The sequence below is a fragment of the Chlorella variabilis genome (assembly GCF_000147415.1).
Source record: "Chlorella variabilis unplaced genomic scaffold CHLNCscaffold_4, whole genome shotgun sequence".
In the NCBI taxonomy this organism is placed as follows: domain Eukaryota; kingdom Viridiplantae; phylum Chlorophyta; class Trebouxiophyceae; order Chlorellales; family Chlorellaceae; genus Chlorella; species Chlorella variabilis.
The window spans coordinates 2,237,885-2,253,078 of NW_005435084.1; the positions used below are offsets into that span (position 1 = coordinate 2,237,885).

The 15,194-nt window shown below is 61.5% G+C and overlaps 4 protein-coding genes across 4 annotated transcripts in view; 3 read left to right on the forward strand and 1 right to left on the reverse strand.

The window, feature by feature from the left end:
• Positions 1–56: 56 nt before the first annotated feature.
• CHLNCDRAFT_142454 (hypothetical protein) lies at positions 57–3,587 on the forward strand (the record flags this gene model as incomplete). The annotated part of the gene is made up of 12 exons (XM_005850154.1): positions 57–235; positions 351–534; positions 644–739; positions 922–1,068; positions 1,296–1,538; positions 1,663–1,809; positions 1,978–2,109; positions 2,265–2,366; positions 2,550–2,659; positions 2,853–2,912; positions 3,041–3,233; positions 3,426–3,587. 12 exons carry the CDS (start codon positions 57–59, stop codon positions 3,585–3,587), a joined length of 1,755 nt encoding a protein of 584 aa, XP_005850216.1.
• Positions 3,588–5,457: 1,870 nt separating this feature from the next.
• Positions 5,458–7,108, forward strand: CHLNCDRAFT_142455 (hypothetical protein; the record flags this gene model as incomplete). The annotated part of the gene is made up of 5 exons (XM_005850155.1): positions 5,458–5,562; positions 5,720–5,846; positions 5,958–6,356; positions 6,518–6,713; positions 6,832–7,108. 5 exons carry the CDS (start codon positions 5,458–5,460, stop codon positions 7,106–7,108), a joined length of 1,104 nt encoding a protein of 367 aa, XP_005850217.1.
• A 1,074-nt stretch (positions 7,109–8,182) lies between these two features.
• CHLNCDRAFT_20698 (hypothetical protein) lies at positions 8,183–10,346 on the reverse strand (the record flags this gene model as incomplete). Its single annotated transcript, XM_005850410.1, has 9 exons — positions 8,183–8,485; positions 8,583–8,665; positions 8,796–8,921; positions 8,991–9,145; positions 9,275–9,285; positions 9,447–9,583; positions 9,694–9,850; positions 9,988–10,036; positions 10,228–10,346. Coding segments are annotated over 9 exons (1,140 nt in total), but the record flags the coding sequence as incomplete, so codon positions are not given.
• Positions 10,347–10,929: 583 nt separating this feature from the next.
• The window catches only part of CHLNCDRAFT_34546 (hypothetical protein), a 4,472-nt gene continuing 207 nt past the window's right edge, over positions 10,930–15,194 (forward strand). The window contains exons 1-15 of the mRNA XM_005850156.1: positions 10,930–11,171; positions 11,424–11,549; positions 11,696–11,769; positions 11,920–11,989; positions 12,127–12,254; positions 12,416–12,524; positions 12,642–12,958; positions 13,083–13,191; positions 13,349–13,648; positions 13,777–13,840; positions 13,973–14,047; positions 14,184–14,234; positions 14,375–14,445; positions 14,570–14,682; positions 14,798–15,194. Coding sequence (XP_005850218.1) covers positions 11,088–11,171; positions 11,424–11,549; positions 11,696–11,769; positions 11,920–11,989; positions 12,127–12,254; positions 12,416–12,524; positions 12,642–12,958; positions 13,083–13,191; positions 13,349–13,648; positions 13,777–13,840; positions 13,973–14,047; positions 14,184–14,234; positions 14,375–14,445; positions 14,570–14,682; positions 14,798–14,933 — 1,827 coding nt within the window. The 5' untranslated portion in view covers positions 10,930–11,087 and the 3' untranslated portion in view covers positions 14,934–15,194. The remainder of the gene's footprint in view (positions 11,172–11,423; positions 11,550–11,695; positions 11,770–11,919; positions 11,990–12,126; positions 12,255–12,415; positions 12,525–12,641; positions 12,959–13,082; positions 13,192–13,348; positions 13,649–13,776; positions 13,841–13,972; positions 14,048–14,183; positions 14,235–14,374; positions 14,446–14,569; positions 14,683–14,797) is intronic.

Consider the following 15,194-nt stretch of genomic DNA (forward strand, 5'->3'; position numbering starts at 1 on the left):
TGCTCGGCAAAGGGACTTGCGCCGCGGCGGCTGTGCAGGCGGAGACTTGCGGCACCATGAGCCAGGCCTCGCTGCCTCCAGTGCCACCCCTGGCGAGCCAAGCCTCGCTCAGGAGGCGCAGCAAGGCGGAGATTGCGGAGCAGCTGCTGGCCAACTTGAGAGCACGAGGGATGGATGTGGACTCCCCCGGCTTTGCGGCGGACCTGCGTGCACATTTCGAGGGGCTGCCCTCCAGGTGCGGCGGCTGCGCCTGGGACGGGACCCGGCGCACGCTGCCTCCTTTGCATGATTCCACACGCTCCCCCTGCCTGTCTCAAACCCGCCCTGGTTGCCCCTCCCTGGACACGCAGGTACGCGCTGGACGTGAACATCAGCAGCCTGGACGTGCTGAACCACAAGCGGCTGCTCGACAGCGCCCGCGCCGACCCGTCGGCCGTCTCCTTCCAGCTTCGCCCTGTGGACGTGGTCAGTGGGAGTGATTTAGCCAAGCGCCCCTCTTTCGGCAGCCTGGACACGCTCCAATACCAGCACGAGGTGGGACAGGGCGAGGCTTGGAGTGTCGGGGGCAAGCGCGCTGCAGGTGCCACATCGTATCTATACTGGCTGGCAGTTACTAGGAATGCTCAATGCTTTGCCCACGCAGCTGCTGCAGGCAGTTTCTAGCAACTACTCTCCGCATAAGCTGGCTGGGGGGCGGCCGCTGCCACGGCCGGCGTTTGGCTCATCGCCCAACCTGCAGGTACTTTGCCAGCTGTGTGGTTGCCGTGGGGCCTGCCCCAGCTCCTGCTGCAGTTTTGACCTGCAGCATTTTGCAGCCAGGGAACTGCATGCGCTGCAGTAAGCTCTTGCGAATGCATGCTACCGGCAACTGCTGTGCTTCTTTACAACTCAGCCTGGCGCGGGGTGCTTGGGACGTTGCAGGCGCTGGTGCTCGAGGCAGAGGAGAAGCTAGAGGCACAGGCGGGCGGCGAGCGCTCATCGCTGGCAGCGCAGGCCACCACCTTTTACGAGGTCACCATAGCATCCATAGACCAGCCCAAGCTACTCAGCCGGCTTTCAGAGTCACTGGTGAGCCCCAAGGGGCCAGCTTTTGTCAGATGGTTGCTGCCCAGACGCTGGCTTCTGCCACTCTGCAGCCATGGGCTGCGGACAAGCTCTCTTCTTGGAGCTATCTGAGGCCGGCAGCTTGATCAGTGCAGCTTGGCGTCCCTCCTTCAGACTGATCCAACACGCCTCCCTTTGGCCATGCTTACTCACCCCATCGGCATGCCATGTCACTCTTGTTGCCCTTGCAGGGCGACCTGGGGCTGAACATTTGCGAGGCGCATGCCTTCAACACAAAGGACCGCTTCAGCCTGGACGTGTTTGTGGTCAATGGCTGGGCAGGGGGCGGCACAGAAGAGCTGGAAGACGTGCTGAGCCGGCGGCTGCAGGAGCTGCCGCCGCCTGTGGTGCGCGGCGCCAGTGCCAGCCCACCCGCTTCAGCGCAAGAGGTAGAGCTGCGTGTGCCACAGGATGAGCTCGACGCGTTGGCAAAGGTGCGTCGCAGTTGGTGGGCGGAGGGGAAGAACAGCAGCCTGGCCACCATGGCATGCACACAGGGGCTGTGGCCAATCCTGGCAATGACTTGCATTGTTGCACCCCTGCTGCTTCCGGGTGCAGCAAGCCAGCACCAGCGCGAGCGACAATGACTGGGAGCTGGATCCTAATGAGATTATCTTCCACGAGAAGATTGCCAGCGGTGCATTTGGGGACCTCTTCCGCGGCTCCTACTGCGGCCAGGACGTGGCCATCAAGATCCTGCGCAACGTGCACGAGGACAGCCAGCAGTTCCAGGAATTTCTGCAGGCATGTGCCAGGCTTCGTGGCAGTGGGGTTCAGTAGCTTTGCGTGCTTGTAAAATGGCAGCGTGGCCCACCCTGCATGCCATGCTGGCGCCTCACTGGCCATTGCCTCCCACCTACTCATCCCTTGCAGGAGGTTGCAATCATGCGCAAGGTGCGGCACAAGAACATTGTGCAGTTCATTGGCGCATGCACGCAGAAGCCCAATCTGTGCATCGTGTTTGAGTTTATGTCGGGCGGCTCGGTGTATGACTACATTCGCAAGGTGGGGCATGGGTGATCGGTTAGTATGTGCCGTGGGTCCTGCCATACCGGCAGCTGCCTCCCCTCTGCTCGGCACATTGCTGGCGAGTGCTATGTCTTCCTGCATGCATGCCGCTGAAGGCCGAATTGCTGCTGGTGCCCTTTTTGGGGCTGCAGGCTGGACCCCTGCGTGTGGGGGCGGTGCTGAAGATAGCCGTGGAAGTGTGCCGTGGCATGGACTACCTGCACAAGCGCAAGATTGTGCACCGTGACCTCAAGGTAGGCACATGCTGGTGGCGGGGTTGCATGAACGGTTGTTAGCGATGCAGTGGCATCATGGAACGCTGCTTCTTGGCCTGGCCTGCTGTCCCCGGCGGCAGGGCCATCTGCTTCGGCTTGTTTGGTGTGCATGGGTGCAGAGGGCCCTTCTCACCCTTATGAGCCGGCCATCCTCATCTGCAGGCTGCCAACTTACTGCTGGATGAGACGGGAACCGTCAAGATTGCAGACTTTGGGGTGGCACGTGTGATGGACCACACCGGGATCATGACCGCCGAGACAGGCACCTACAGGTGGGTGGGGTGGGAGGGCGGGTGGACGGCAGCCAGTGGCGCTGCTATTGGCAGATAACCAATGTTCAGGAGCTGAAGGACTGCAGCGTGCACCGCTGGCAATGAGGCACGCGCTGGCGCTCCTGCTGGCATTCGTCAGCCGGCGCTCGGCCGTGGTGATGCCCGCCCACCTTTGCCGGCTTTCGCCCTGCAGGTGGATGGCGCCAGAGGTGATTGAGCACAACCCGTACAAGGAGAAGGCGGATGTGTTCAGGTGCGGGGTCGGCAGTAGGATACAGTAGGCGGAGGGCGGGGTGGGAGGTGTGGGCGAGGCGGTGTGAAGCCTGCATGCCGCCAATGCAAAGCCCGACCATAGACTGCCCCCTGGTGCAAACGTTGCAGCTTTGGCATCGTGCTTTGGGAGCTGCTGACGGCGCGCATACCCTACAGCGATATGACGCCTCTACAGGCGGCAGTGGGTGTGGTGCAAAAGGGGCTGCGCCCCCCCATCCCCCCAAACTGCCCGCCGCCGCTGTCTGACATCATGCGCCTGTGCTGGCAGCGTGACCCCAACGTGCGGCCATCGTTTGAGCAGGTGTGCTGTGGGAAGTATGGGGATTTGCACGCGGGATGCAGATCAGGGGCAGGATGGTGGACCAGAAGCAGCTTTGGCAAGTGTGGATGGTGCATGTGTACGCCTGTTCCCCTGGCAGCCTGCCCCCACTTCCGGCGTGCATGCACGTGTTTCGTCACGCTCTGCCTGCCCCCCACCTGCCCCCTGCTGCAGCTCAAGGTGAAGACTGAGGAGCTGCTGGAGGTGTACCGCCAGCAGGATGGCGCAGGTGGCGTCAGGAAGGCCTCGACAACCGGCGGGGGCGGCGGCGGTGCGGGCGGCGGCCTCTTGGCGCGCCTCAGGTCTGGTGGCGGCAGCAGCTCCATGCGCAAATGAGCGCGGCACAGCTGTGGCGCTGCACCTCGCCCGGCCGCCGGCGCCTTGGCCCGGCGTCCGGCAGGCTGCATGCGGCGCCGGCTCGCCCCTGCCCCCCTGCCTTGGTGACCCATTTTTTCTCTGAACTTTGGAAAATCGCTTCCTAACCTGTCCTGTGCCCGAGCCATGCCTAGCGCGGAGAACTTTTGTGATTGAGTGGAGCGGTGCGTCGTCTTACTAGTGGTCTTTGCCATGTCGCTTTTCTCTCTCTGCTCCCAGAACCCCCCAATTTTGAGCATCTTTCCCCTCAGCCCTGTCTGTTCCCGTGCACGAAACACTACCGAGCGAGAGAGCCCCTTCACCACATAATGCATGTCTGAGCGTTCACAAGAGGGCTGTAAACAGCTAAGAGTTTGTGTGGCAGTGCCTGGGGCTGCAAACACACCAGCATCGCTCTGCACACATCATGTGCAGTCAGCATCGTCAGCATCGCTGGCGCCAGCAATGCTGGCTGCACCTCACACCCAAACCGTCCTTCCTTCCTCCCTTCCATCCCGATATCATGTCGCTGATGTCATCCACGGTGGCGCTGCTCTGCTGCCTGGCCGGGCTGGCCCACACAGCCCATGGCGCACAGCGGGTGGCCGTCATCGGAGGGGGGGTGGCTGGCGCTTCAGCTGCCTACTACACGCGGAAGGCCCTGGGTGCTGATGCCGTTATTGAAGCGTGAGCGCTGCTCCACGCTAGCCGCCGCCGCCGTCCCGCCCACGGCGGGCAGGGCGGGGTGCTCCTCCCCTCGACCCGCTCCCCCTACACATGTGCAGATTTGATCGCGAGCAGCTGGGTGGGCGCGCGCAAGAGCTGGAGTATGATGGTGTTACCCTGGAGTTGGGTGAGTCCAGGCAGACTTTTACGCTAGTTGCGCATCCTGGATGCCGCAGCCTGCCAGGAATGGGCAAGAGGCGGTCGGATTTCCTACCTTCCTAGCTAGGACACGGTTTTTGTGCTGTGAAATCCGAGCTGGGAAAGCTGGGACAGTCCTAGCCAGACTTGAAATTTGGTTCCCAGCTGCCTAGCTTGGATGCTGGCCGCCCTCCTCCATGTCCGGCCTCATCCTAGCTGAGCCTTCCCACCGCAACCTCCCAGGCTTCCTAGCTGTCCCAGCTCAGGGAACGGCGCTCCGCAGGGAGCCCTGTCCTATCTTTCCCATCCTGCCTACCTTTCCTACCCGCCGCCGGGGGGTCATCGGCAGCGGGTAGGAAAGGTTGGCCGGATGGGAAAGATTAGAAGGGGCTTCCGGGGGGGGGGGGGGCGGCAGGCTTGGAAAGGTAGCCGGATGGGAAAAGTGGGACGGGGGCTCCCGGGGGCTGTCGGCGGCGGCAGCTGGGAAAGGTAGGTAGGAGGGGAAAGGTAGGATGGGGGCCCATCCCATTCTGTGCAACAGGCTGACGGCGGCGGCAGCTGGGAAAGGTAGGTAGGATGGGAAAGCTGGGATGGGGCCCCGGGGGCTGGCAGCGGCGGCGGCTGGGAAAGGTAGGTAGGATGGGAAAGCTGGGATGCCCCCGGGGCTGGCGTCGGCATGGCCCTGTCGGCATGCTGTCCTACCCTCTCCCAGCTAGGACAGAACCGCCCCTCTTGCCCATGGCTCCAGCCTGACCAGCTGCGTTGCCGGTGTGCAGGTGCGTCAATTATTTGGGAAAAAAATTGGCTCATACGGGAGCTGGCGGCTGCCGCGGGGCTGGAGCGGGCGAAGACCTCTGACGGCCTAATAGCCGTCTACGATGGGCGTGAGTTGATATTTCGGCAGTCCTCATGGCGCCTGCTCACCCTGCTCCGTCTCATCTTCCGCTACTGGTTTTCGTGGCTAAACTTCCAATCAGCTCCCGCCGCCATGTGGGAGAAGTTCCAAACCATCTATACGCTGCTGGACAATGGCAAAACGTTTGATACGCCAGAGATGCTGCTGAAGCAAATCGGCCTGTATGATCTCACTCAGGTACGTTGGCTGAGGTGCGTTGGCTGAGCAATTGGTGCGGTGGCGGAGCAAATGGTGTGGGCAAAAGAAACGCTAGCTGAGCAAAAGACAAAAAATACTGAGCGAAGCAAAAGATTCAGGGGTGCGTGGGCTTAGCAACATTGTTAGAACAACGCAGGTCTCCATGTATGAGTGGTTGCGTGAAAGTTATGGTGCGTCGATAGATGCCCTGGCGAAGGAGTTGATCGGGGGAGTAAATCTCGTAAATTACGGCCAAACAAATGAGGAGCTGAATGCGCTGGCAGGTGGGTGGCGGCCCTCGCATGCGCATGGGGCAGGCCGGTGTGATGATGGATTGATGCGGGATGCCGAACCGCCCGGAATGGTGATACAGTCGCATGCCTCCACATGTGCAGGCCATGTGTCCATGCTACCCGCAACCGAGCCATCGGTATTCCGGATCAAGGGTGGCAACAGCCAGCTGGCACCCTGCGTGTTTGCGGTGGCCAACGCCACTGTGCGCACCCCTGTGGCTGTTACCTCGGTAGAGCGCCTGCCGGATGGTTTCTGGCTGGAGGTGCAGGAGCAATGCACAGCCGCGCCAGGGCGGGCGATGGTGCGGGAATGCGCCGCCACCTACCAGGGGCCCTATGGCGCTGTCATCATCGCCACGCCGCTGGAGAGCAGCGGTCTGGCCTTCCCGGGACGCGCCACCCTGCCAGCCATCCCCGCCCGCAAGTTCGTCCAGACAGTGGTGACCATCATCCTTGGGGCCGTGCGCCCCTCGTACTTTGGCGTTTCGCAGATGGACTATGGTGGGTGCGGGCGGGCTGCGCCTGGCTGGGCACAGCCCAATGTGTTGCACCCCAGATGTCATGGATACAGCGCAACATTTTCTTGGCTCCCAGCCAACGTTGTCACGTCCTGACCCTTTCACGGCAGGGTCACACGTCACGGTCACGTCACTTTCACGCAGGGGTTGTGATGGTAACAGAGGATGCACAGGTGCCTTGGAGCTCGCTGAGCCTGGTGGGCCGCACCGCCTCCAACCAAACCCTCTGGAAGATGTTCAGCCGCGAGCCCCTGCCCCACGCGTGGCAGGAAATTTTGTTCGAGAAGGGCTTTTTGGTAGTCGTAGAAAAGATCTGGTCCTCGCCTGGAGCGTACCCAATGTACGTGCTGCTGATGGCATTTGCTTTGGTGCAGCTGATTGCTTGGGCTTTGCCGCACCTATTTACAATGCCAGCAGGTTGAACACGTTGCCTGCTAATCTGCTGCCCCATGCCTCAGATTCGACCCACCTGAAGACTTTGCCCCATTCACGCTGGGGGACGGCCTGTTCTACGCAGCTGCGCTCGAAAACGCTGCAAGCGCCTTGGAAATGGCGGCCATTGAGGGGCGCATGACAGCGCTGCTAGCAGCCAAGCACCTGAGTGCGGCAGCAGAGAAGCAGCGCTCACAGCAGGAGGTTGAGGCGGGGCTGGAGCGGCAGGGCGGGTCCAGCCAACACGTGTTGGCTCAGCAGGGCCGGGGTGCCAAGCAGCAAGGCACAGCTGCTGCCGCCTGATGCAAGCATGTCAGCTTGCACCCACTGCAATGCTGTGGTCTGCGGACCGTGTCTTCCTGCTTTTGCCAGTGGCTTTGCACGTGGAATAAACTGGATGCAGGGTGGGAGGATGAGGACATCACACGTTGCCCACTGGCAAGTCGACCTGGTGCTGACTGCCCGGGCGCCTCAACTGCCCTTCACTTGCCACCGGCCCTGCGCCTGCTTTACACACAGAGGAGATGGGGTAGATGTCCTGCTGCTGTTGCATTGTTTGTTTTCACAAACAGCAGGACACCTGCTCAAAAGCCGGTGTCCGATGGCAAATGAATTGGGACGCACCAGCGGCACAAGTTTTGTCAACCCAGAAATGTGGGCGCTTCGACGACCCGCTGTCACCACAAGGCCCTCAATTGCCAGGCGCGTCATCCCGCAATCCGTGGACCCTGACTGCCGCAGCAGAGGCCGCAGCGTGAGCGGGAGTGGACTCCAAGCTCAGGTCGGCTATGTCGCCCAACATGTCATTAGACTGCCCGCCCTCCAGTGCTGCTGTCAGCTCCAGATGCTGCAAATGCTGGCTGGAAAAGGCACGGTGAGGGTGGCCCTGCGGGGAGGGGCCCTCGTTGGCATCGTCGCCAAAGTCAGAGGCACCAGCAGGGCTCACTGCACAGCAAGGGTTGGGCAGTGCATCACGGCAAGCAGGGTCAGGTGGGCGGCCAGGTTGGGGACAGCAGCAGGGTGCTCAAGACAGCAATTCACTACTGGGCGCAGCAACATAGCAGAAGGGGGGCAATACAGGCGCCACACTGCTGTAGCGCACCGCCGCCATCTTCGTGTTCGTCATCCGCCACGTGGCCCCAGCTGCGTTCACGGCCGATGACGCTGGGTGGTGGGCTGGGTGAGTAGAACGGCTTTCGCATGCTCCACTGCAGGCAGAAAGGTGGGCAGATGGATGGACAGCATGCCAGCTGGCCCACACTTGGGTCCATCGTGCACACTCCACCCATACACTCGCCTCAACCTGCCGCTGCCCCAGGTTGCCATTGTCGGGCAAGGCCAGCACCATGGAGTGGCGGCCACCTGCCGCGACGCTGATCACGCGCCAGCGCTCGGGGCCGCCCGGCAGTTTGAGCTCCACCGGCGAAAGGCAGTCCTTCTGTGCGCCCGTGCCCAGCCTGCATGAGCGTGTAATGTGATGGGTGCATTCAGTATGGCGATTGGATGCACACGTGCCGCATTGCAGCAAATCAGGGAGCTACTAATTCTTGCATAGCCTCCCACGCACCGGCCAAATGCGCCACGGCCCCAGATGAAGCAGCGGCCCTCGTCAGTCACCACCATGGTGTGGGTGCCACCGCAAGAGCCCTCCACAACTCTGTGCCCCTCCAGCGTCTTCACCTGCACGTTACGACTAGCCATTAAGTCTTCTGGAAGGCTGCCAGCCAGACTGCAGGTTTGCAAACAGTGCCAGCAGCAGAAACGCCCCCCACCCCACCTTCTGGGGCCTCAGCTTGGACGAGCCGGTGCGGTCACCCAAGCCCAGCCTCCCGTACTCGCCACGGCCCCACACATACACCTCTGCAGTCATGAAGCAAGGGATGCTGTTGTCCAAACATCTGTCCATTATTCTCTCAGGAAACAAGCCGCTCAGGACGCGTTGCCAGCACCACTCCCCTGACCCTGCCCTCCAAACAGGCTGCACACCCACCTCCCTCTGCTGAGATGGCCATAGAGTGCCAGCCACCTGCCGACACATCGGCAATGAACACACCCTCCAGTCCCACCACCTTCTCCGGGCAGGTGGCGTAGCTAGTTGTACCGTTACCGAGCATCCCTGCAAGACCAAAGCAATAATGCTGAAGCGCCAGCGCAGGCGAGCAGGCACACCAAACCAAGACCTCACCAAAGTCGTTGATGCCCCAAGTGAAGCACTCTCCAGCAGCGTTGAGGGCCAGGTTATGGAAGGCGCCGCAGGAGACGTCCACAAAATCGCCGGTGGTGTCTATTCTCCTGGGTGCACGGTTGATGGTCATGCTGAAGTCGCCCCACGGCTCGCCCCTGCGGCTCAGCAGCAGCAGCAGCAGCAGCACAGTCATGACACGCCCCACGTTGTGCGGTGCCCAACTGTCTGGATCGCTTGCTAAAGCGGGCGCAAGCGGGATCTACCACTCTCCCAGTTTGCCTCACCACATCCAAATCTGCACCACAGAGTAGGGCAAGCAAGCAGGCAAAACTGTGGGATTTGCATGGACAGGGGCCCAGGGCACGATGCCGGTGCAGGAAGAACAGGAAAGAAACCTTGCGCAACTGTAAGTAGGAATACACAGGCACATGACGCAATGCCATCCGCCCCACGCACCTCTCCCGTCTCCGTCAGCGCCAATGAGTGCATGCCGCCTGCCGCTACCTGCTTCACGGCGATGCCCTCAAGGCACTTGACAGGTGCCAGGATGTCGCGCTTGTCCCGCGGCAGGCATTGTCCATACTCGTTCCCTCCTGCATTGAACAGCGTCAAGGTAGCAGTCACATATTGGACTGGTATGCACCAGCGCCAAAGTAGCACGGGCAAGCCATGGTCACGCAACAGCGGACTTGCTTGCACCCACCCCATGCCCAGCACTGCCCAGTGTCGTCCAATGCCAGCACATGCCAGCCGCCGATGGCCGCCTGCTTGATGTGCACGCCCTGCAGGCCCGCTACGCGTTGTGGCTTTCCCTGCGGCTCACGATGACCGTGCCCAAGCGTGCCCCGAGCATTCCAGCCCTGCATGCATGTCGGCCACATGCAGCAGAGCAGATGCAATGCCATTTCTGGACTTGGAGCGCAACGGGTGCGCGGCCAATGCGCCTTTACCCTGCACATCTGTTGCAAGGCTGCACAGCGGTGGTGGTTGCACGCACCCAGGTGATGACGTTGCCATCAGCGCCTATGGCTAATGTGTTGCGGCTGCTGGCTACCAGGGGAGAGCAGCCGAACTCGCGGCCGCGGAAGCGGGTGCCTGCAAAGGGACACACTGGCGGGGAAGATGGACTCGGCAGTAACACTGCCCAGCACGCACCCCCCACTTCAGCCTGCACTCGCGACATGCCTGGCTGTGCTCGCTGTGCCTGCCGTGAGGGCCGACCGTACACGGCAGGCACTCACCAAGACACGCCTCCACCACTTTGGCGACAATCACATTGTCTGCGCCTACAGCAGCGGGCCGCTGCACCCGCTCCAGCCCTAGCTGGCCGTCTTCGTTCACCCCCCAAGCAAACACCACGGCCTCAATGGGCGGGTCGTCTGCATACAGGGCATAACGAGTGTAACGTGGCCGGGTGCCTCTCCATCTTGCAAAAACTGACGCTCTCGCACACAACAGGCATCTTCAATGCCCAGAGATACATTACCCTCACACATGCCGCACTTACAAAACCAGGCAGGCAGTCCCTCGCACAGCGAGCCGACGTGGCTGCTTCCGCCGACAGAGCCAGGCGTCAGGACGTGTGGTGCCGGGCTGCCGCCGCCGGGCAGCAGCGGGCTGCCGCCGCCGGGCGTGAGAGAGCTCATGAATGCCCGATCACGCTGCTGCTGCTATGCCGTTAAGCCCTTGCGGCGCCGCAGGCCAGGGCTCGGCCTGAGGCCTGGGGCCGGGGCAGAGGCTCGCGTGGAAGGCGCTCAAGACGAAGACGACGAAGAAGAAGAATGACACACGTGGGTGAGACTGACGAGAGCTCTCGACCGATGTGCACTCCTGCTGAAAAAAACCTCAAGTTTAGCCGAAGTCCTGCTGTACTGCAGTCAGCCTGCCTCTGGACGAACAGAGACGTTTCTCTGGGCATCTCAATGCTTTATTTGTTTCCGACATTTCACAGCACGCCCCGGGCAACAAGTTCGTTGTGACCCAGCCCCGTGTCCCGCAACCCACCGGCAGCCGTCCACAGTCTCCACGGCGCAGCAGGTAGCAGGCAGGCTAGAAGGGCAGCCAAACAAGTGCGGCCTTGTCGGCCTCAGAGCAGCGATGCCAGCGGAGGGTGTGCCAGAACAACCGGAGGCCGCCAAGAAGGAGCAGACCGACGCGGCAAATGCGGCGATACCGGACAAGGCAGGTTCTGGCCTTGGCGCGCAGCCAGCCGGCGGGGCGGTGGGTCCGGCGTCGCCCGCCCACCCGCTCGGCGGGGCGGTGGCTTGCATACGGCCCAGCAGCGTGTGCGTTGAGCGGCGTTGGCAGGCATCAGAGGGATGCAGGCTGAACACCCCAGTTCCAGGGGTCTGTGCCGCCCACATCCACCTGAACACAGCCGGTGTACCCTACATGTCACCGGGTGTGTTCCTCTGCTACCCATTCCCGCTGCAGGTGCAAGTGGGCGGCAGCCCGCTGTACATAGTCGACAAGAAGCTAGGCAAGGGCGGGTTTGGCCAGGTGTACATGGGTCGTCGCCAGCAGCCCACCAAGGAGAAGGACGGCGCAAACGCCAACATGGTGCGGCAGCAACAGCACACAGCACTTGCGCATGACATGGGCAGGCGCTTGCTCATTCAATGGGCCCTTTACGACTGCGAGGGAGGCTGTAGACATTGCAAGCTGACAACATTGCTGACTGCATCGTGCTTTTGCCGCTGCTGCAGGTTGCGCTCAAGCTGGAGCACCGCAGCAGCAAAGGGTGCAACTATGGGCCGCCGTACGAGTGGTCTGTGTATGGGTGCGTACAGGGCCACTCCTGCGGGCAAGGCGGACAGGGCCACGCCAGCCTGAAGAAGGCAAAGTGCAATGAGCTCCTCTTTGCATCTTGTCTGCAAGCACTGCTACTTTCATAGCCTTTGCTCACTCACTCTTGCAAGGCTGGTTGCAGCGCGCTGGGCAACATCCCAGGCGTGCCCAAAGTGCACTACAAGGGGCGGCAGGGCGACTTCTACATCATGGTGCGCCACTCTTTTCTTGCTGCAGCTGCAGGGATGGGACACTGTATTTGCTGCTTTCATCCCGAGTCATCCATATAGGCTGGTTTGTGCACGACTGCGCTTCTGCCTCGAGCCACTCCCGCCCAACTGCGCTTCAGGTTATGGACATGCTGGGGCCCAGCCTCTGGGATGTGTGGAACACGCAGGGGCAGGTCATGTCACAGGAGATGGTGGCATGCATAGCTGTGGAGGCCATCGCCATCTTGGAGCGGCTGCACGCCAAGGGGTGAGCAGGGAAGGAGTCAAGCTCCCTCCCAGCTGGCATAGGGCATCTGTTGGCAACTGAGCGGCCACCCAATCCCATAGCTGCATGCTGTTGTTGTGTGTGGGCCAGGAAAGACAGTGGAACACGTGCTAAAGTGCGTCGTGATGCCCGCACTTACGCAGCTTTGTGCATGGCGACGTGAAGCCGGAGAACTTCCTGATGGGGGCACAGGGCTTGCCCAATGAGAAGAAGCTGTGGCTGGTGGACCTGGGGCTAGCCACACGGTGGAAGGTGGGACAGCGGTCGCGGCGCCTGGGCCCTATCGCTATTGCATGCAGGCTGGCACGAACTACTGCTCCTGAGCCCCTACTGATCAGTAGTGCTGCCACGCTCCAATGTGCTGTACAGGACGCGGTGTGCGGCACGCACGTCGAGTACGACCAGCGGCCTGATGTCTTCCGGGGCACCGTGCGCTACGCCTCTGTGCACGCCCACCTTGGGCGCACTGCTAGCCGGCGCGACGACCTCGAGTCGCTGGCCTACACGCTGCTCTTCCTGCTGCGAGGCCGGCTGCCATGGCAAGGGTACCAGGGCGACAACAAGGGCTTCCTGGTGTGCAAGAAAAAGATGGCCACCTCGCCTGAGCTGCTCTGCCGCTACACGCCGCCGCCATTCCGGCAATTCACCGAGGCAGTGGTCAACCTCAAGTTTGATGAGGAGCCCAAGTGAGTTCCTGGATGTGATGGCTGATACTGTTCTCCTGAACGTTGCGCAGTACCTGCTGTCTCCCCCTTGCCTGCCTGGCTGTAACACCTGCGTGCTTCCCCTTATCGCACCATCACCTCGCAGGTATGCGGCCTACATGGAGCTGTTTGACCCACTATGCGGTCCTGCAGGGCCTTCCCGCCCTCTTATGGTGGGGGAGGGTGCTGAGGGCACCAAGGTGCGCATGCAGCATGTGCCAGGGGGGGGGGGGTGCAACAACCTATGGTGGTGCTAGGCTCTCATACTGCTGCTGCACTGTGCCCGCGAGCTGTGGTGGTTCTCACAGCTCTGGCCACGCGCTGGGACTGCTGTCTGTTGAAGGCAGATTGCTTGCATCCACCCTGCTGCAGGTGGGGCAGAAGCGCGGGCGGGAGGGTGGCGACACCGCCGACCTGGAGCTGCCCACACCCAAGAAGCGGATACGGCTGGGGCTGCCCGCCACGCAGTGGATCACGGTGTACAACGCACACCGCCCCATGAAGCAGCGCTACCATTACAACGTGGCCAACAACCGTGTGCAGCAGCATGTGGAGAAGGGCAACGACGATGGGCTCTACATCTCTTCTGTGGCCTGCTGCCAGGACCTGTGGGCCCTCATCATGGATGCCGGCACCGGCTTTGCGCAGCAGGTCTACGATCTCAGCAACCAGGTGGGTGCGCGGGCAGGCAGGTCGGGTCCGCGTGGGAGGCTTCCTTGTTGGCGGACGCTCATGCCACCCTTGCTCAACATGTGGTGCCTCCGCTGCGCCCCGCCTGGCGGCCCAACCACCCCTTGCAGTTCCTGCCCAAGGACTGGATCATGGAGAAGTGGGAGGAGGGGTACTATATCACTGCCATGGCAGGTGGGCATTGGAACAGTGATGCCAACGCGCCGTCTGCAGGTCGTCAATTTTCACTTGCTGTGATAAGAAAGGGGCTGTTTGTTTGTTGAGCGGCAACAGAGGGCCATGCCGACTGCCTCTCACTCTGTGCAGGCTCTGCCACTGGCAGCAGCCTGGTGGTGATGAGCAAGGGCACGCCCTACACGCAGCAGAGCTACAAGGTGTCCGGTGAGCAGAGCCCTGGAGGCAGTATGAGGAGTTTGTATCTATGGATGTTTCTTCACACCTGGGGGCATGGGCTGGCTGCAATCTCTTGTACTGCCTATGAACGCACTCCATTTTGCCCTGTTTGATTGCACTGCAGACTCCTTCCCCTTCAAGTGGATTAACAAGAAGTGGAAGGAGGGATTCTTTGGTGTGTTGCACGCAATTTCTAGGCGCCCGAGCATTGCGCTGGCCAGCTTTTGTGGGGATGCCGCCAGCTCACCCCCACCCCCACCCCCACCCCCACCCCACACACACACACTGCTTGCAATTCTGCTGGCTTGCCTGCAGTCACCGCCATGGCCACCAGCCACTCACGCTGGGCGGTAGTGATGAGCCGCAACGCTGGCTTTGTAGACCAGGTAGGGCAGAATGGTGTTTCCCCTGGACATGGTATAAACGCCATGCCAATGAGCCGGGAACCCGTCATGGCAGGATTGCTGGCTGCCTGCCACCACTTTCCACTGCTCTTTATCCATCTTGCAGTGCGTGGAGCTGGATTTTCAGTACCCGTCGGAGGGCATCCATCGGCGATGGGATGCCGGTTACCGCATCACCAGTTGTGCCGCCACCCCTGACCAAGCAGCCTTCGTGCTCAGGTACCCATCCGCCTTCTCCCCATCGTGCGCTGCTCACTGAGCCGACGTACCTCTCGGTACCGGTGCTAGCAGGCTGTAAGTGTATTGTTGCTCATGGCCATCCCTCTCTGCACAGCGTTCCCAAGCGACGACCAATGGATGAGACGCAGGAGACGCTTCGGACGTCTGCCTTCCCCAGCACGCATGTCAAGGAGAAGTGGGCCAAGAACCTGTACATTGCGGGAGTGGCGTATGGCCGAACAGTCAGCTGAGGACAGCTCGCTGGCCTCATTGGCTGTGCAGGGCTTTTCGCTCAGGGCTCACCAGCCTACCGCGCCGCCGTGGCCATGCTGCTGTACTGCCTCCATAGGTTCTGACGCCGACGCACTACGAGCACTCCTCCTATTGATCTACCGCATTGTCCTGTTGACCGCTGCTGCTCCTTTATTCTCTCAGATGTGCTTCTGTGCACGTACGCTGTACCATCTCAGGCTGCCAATGGCAACCCCGTATCTGTCAGACCCTAACGCACA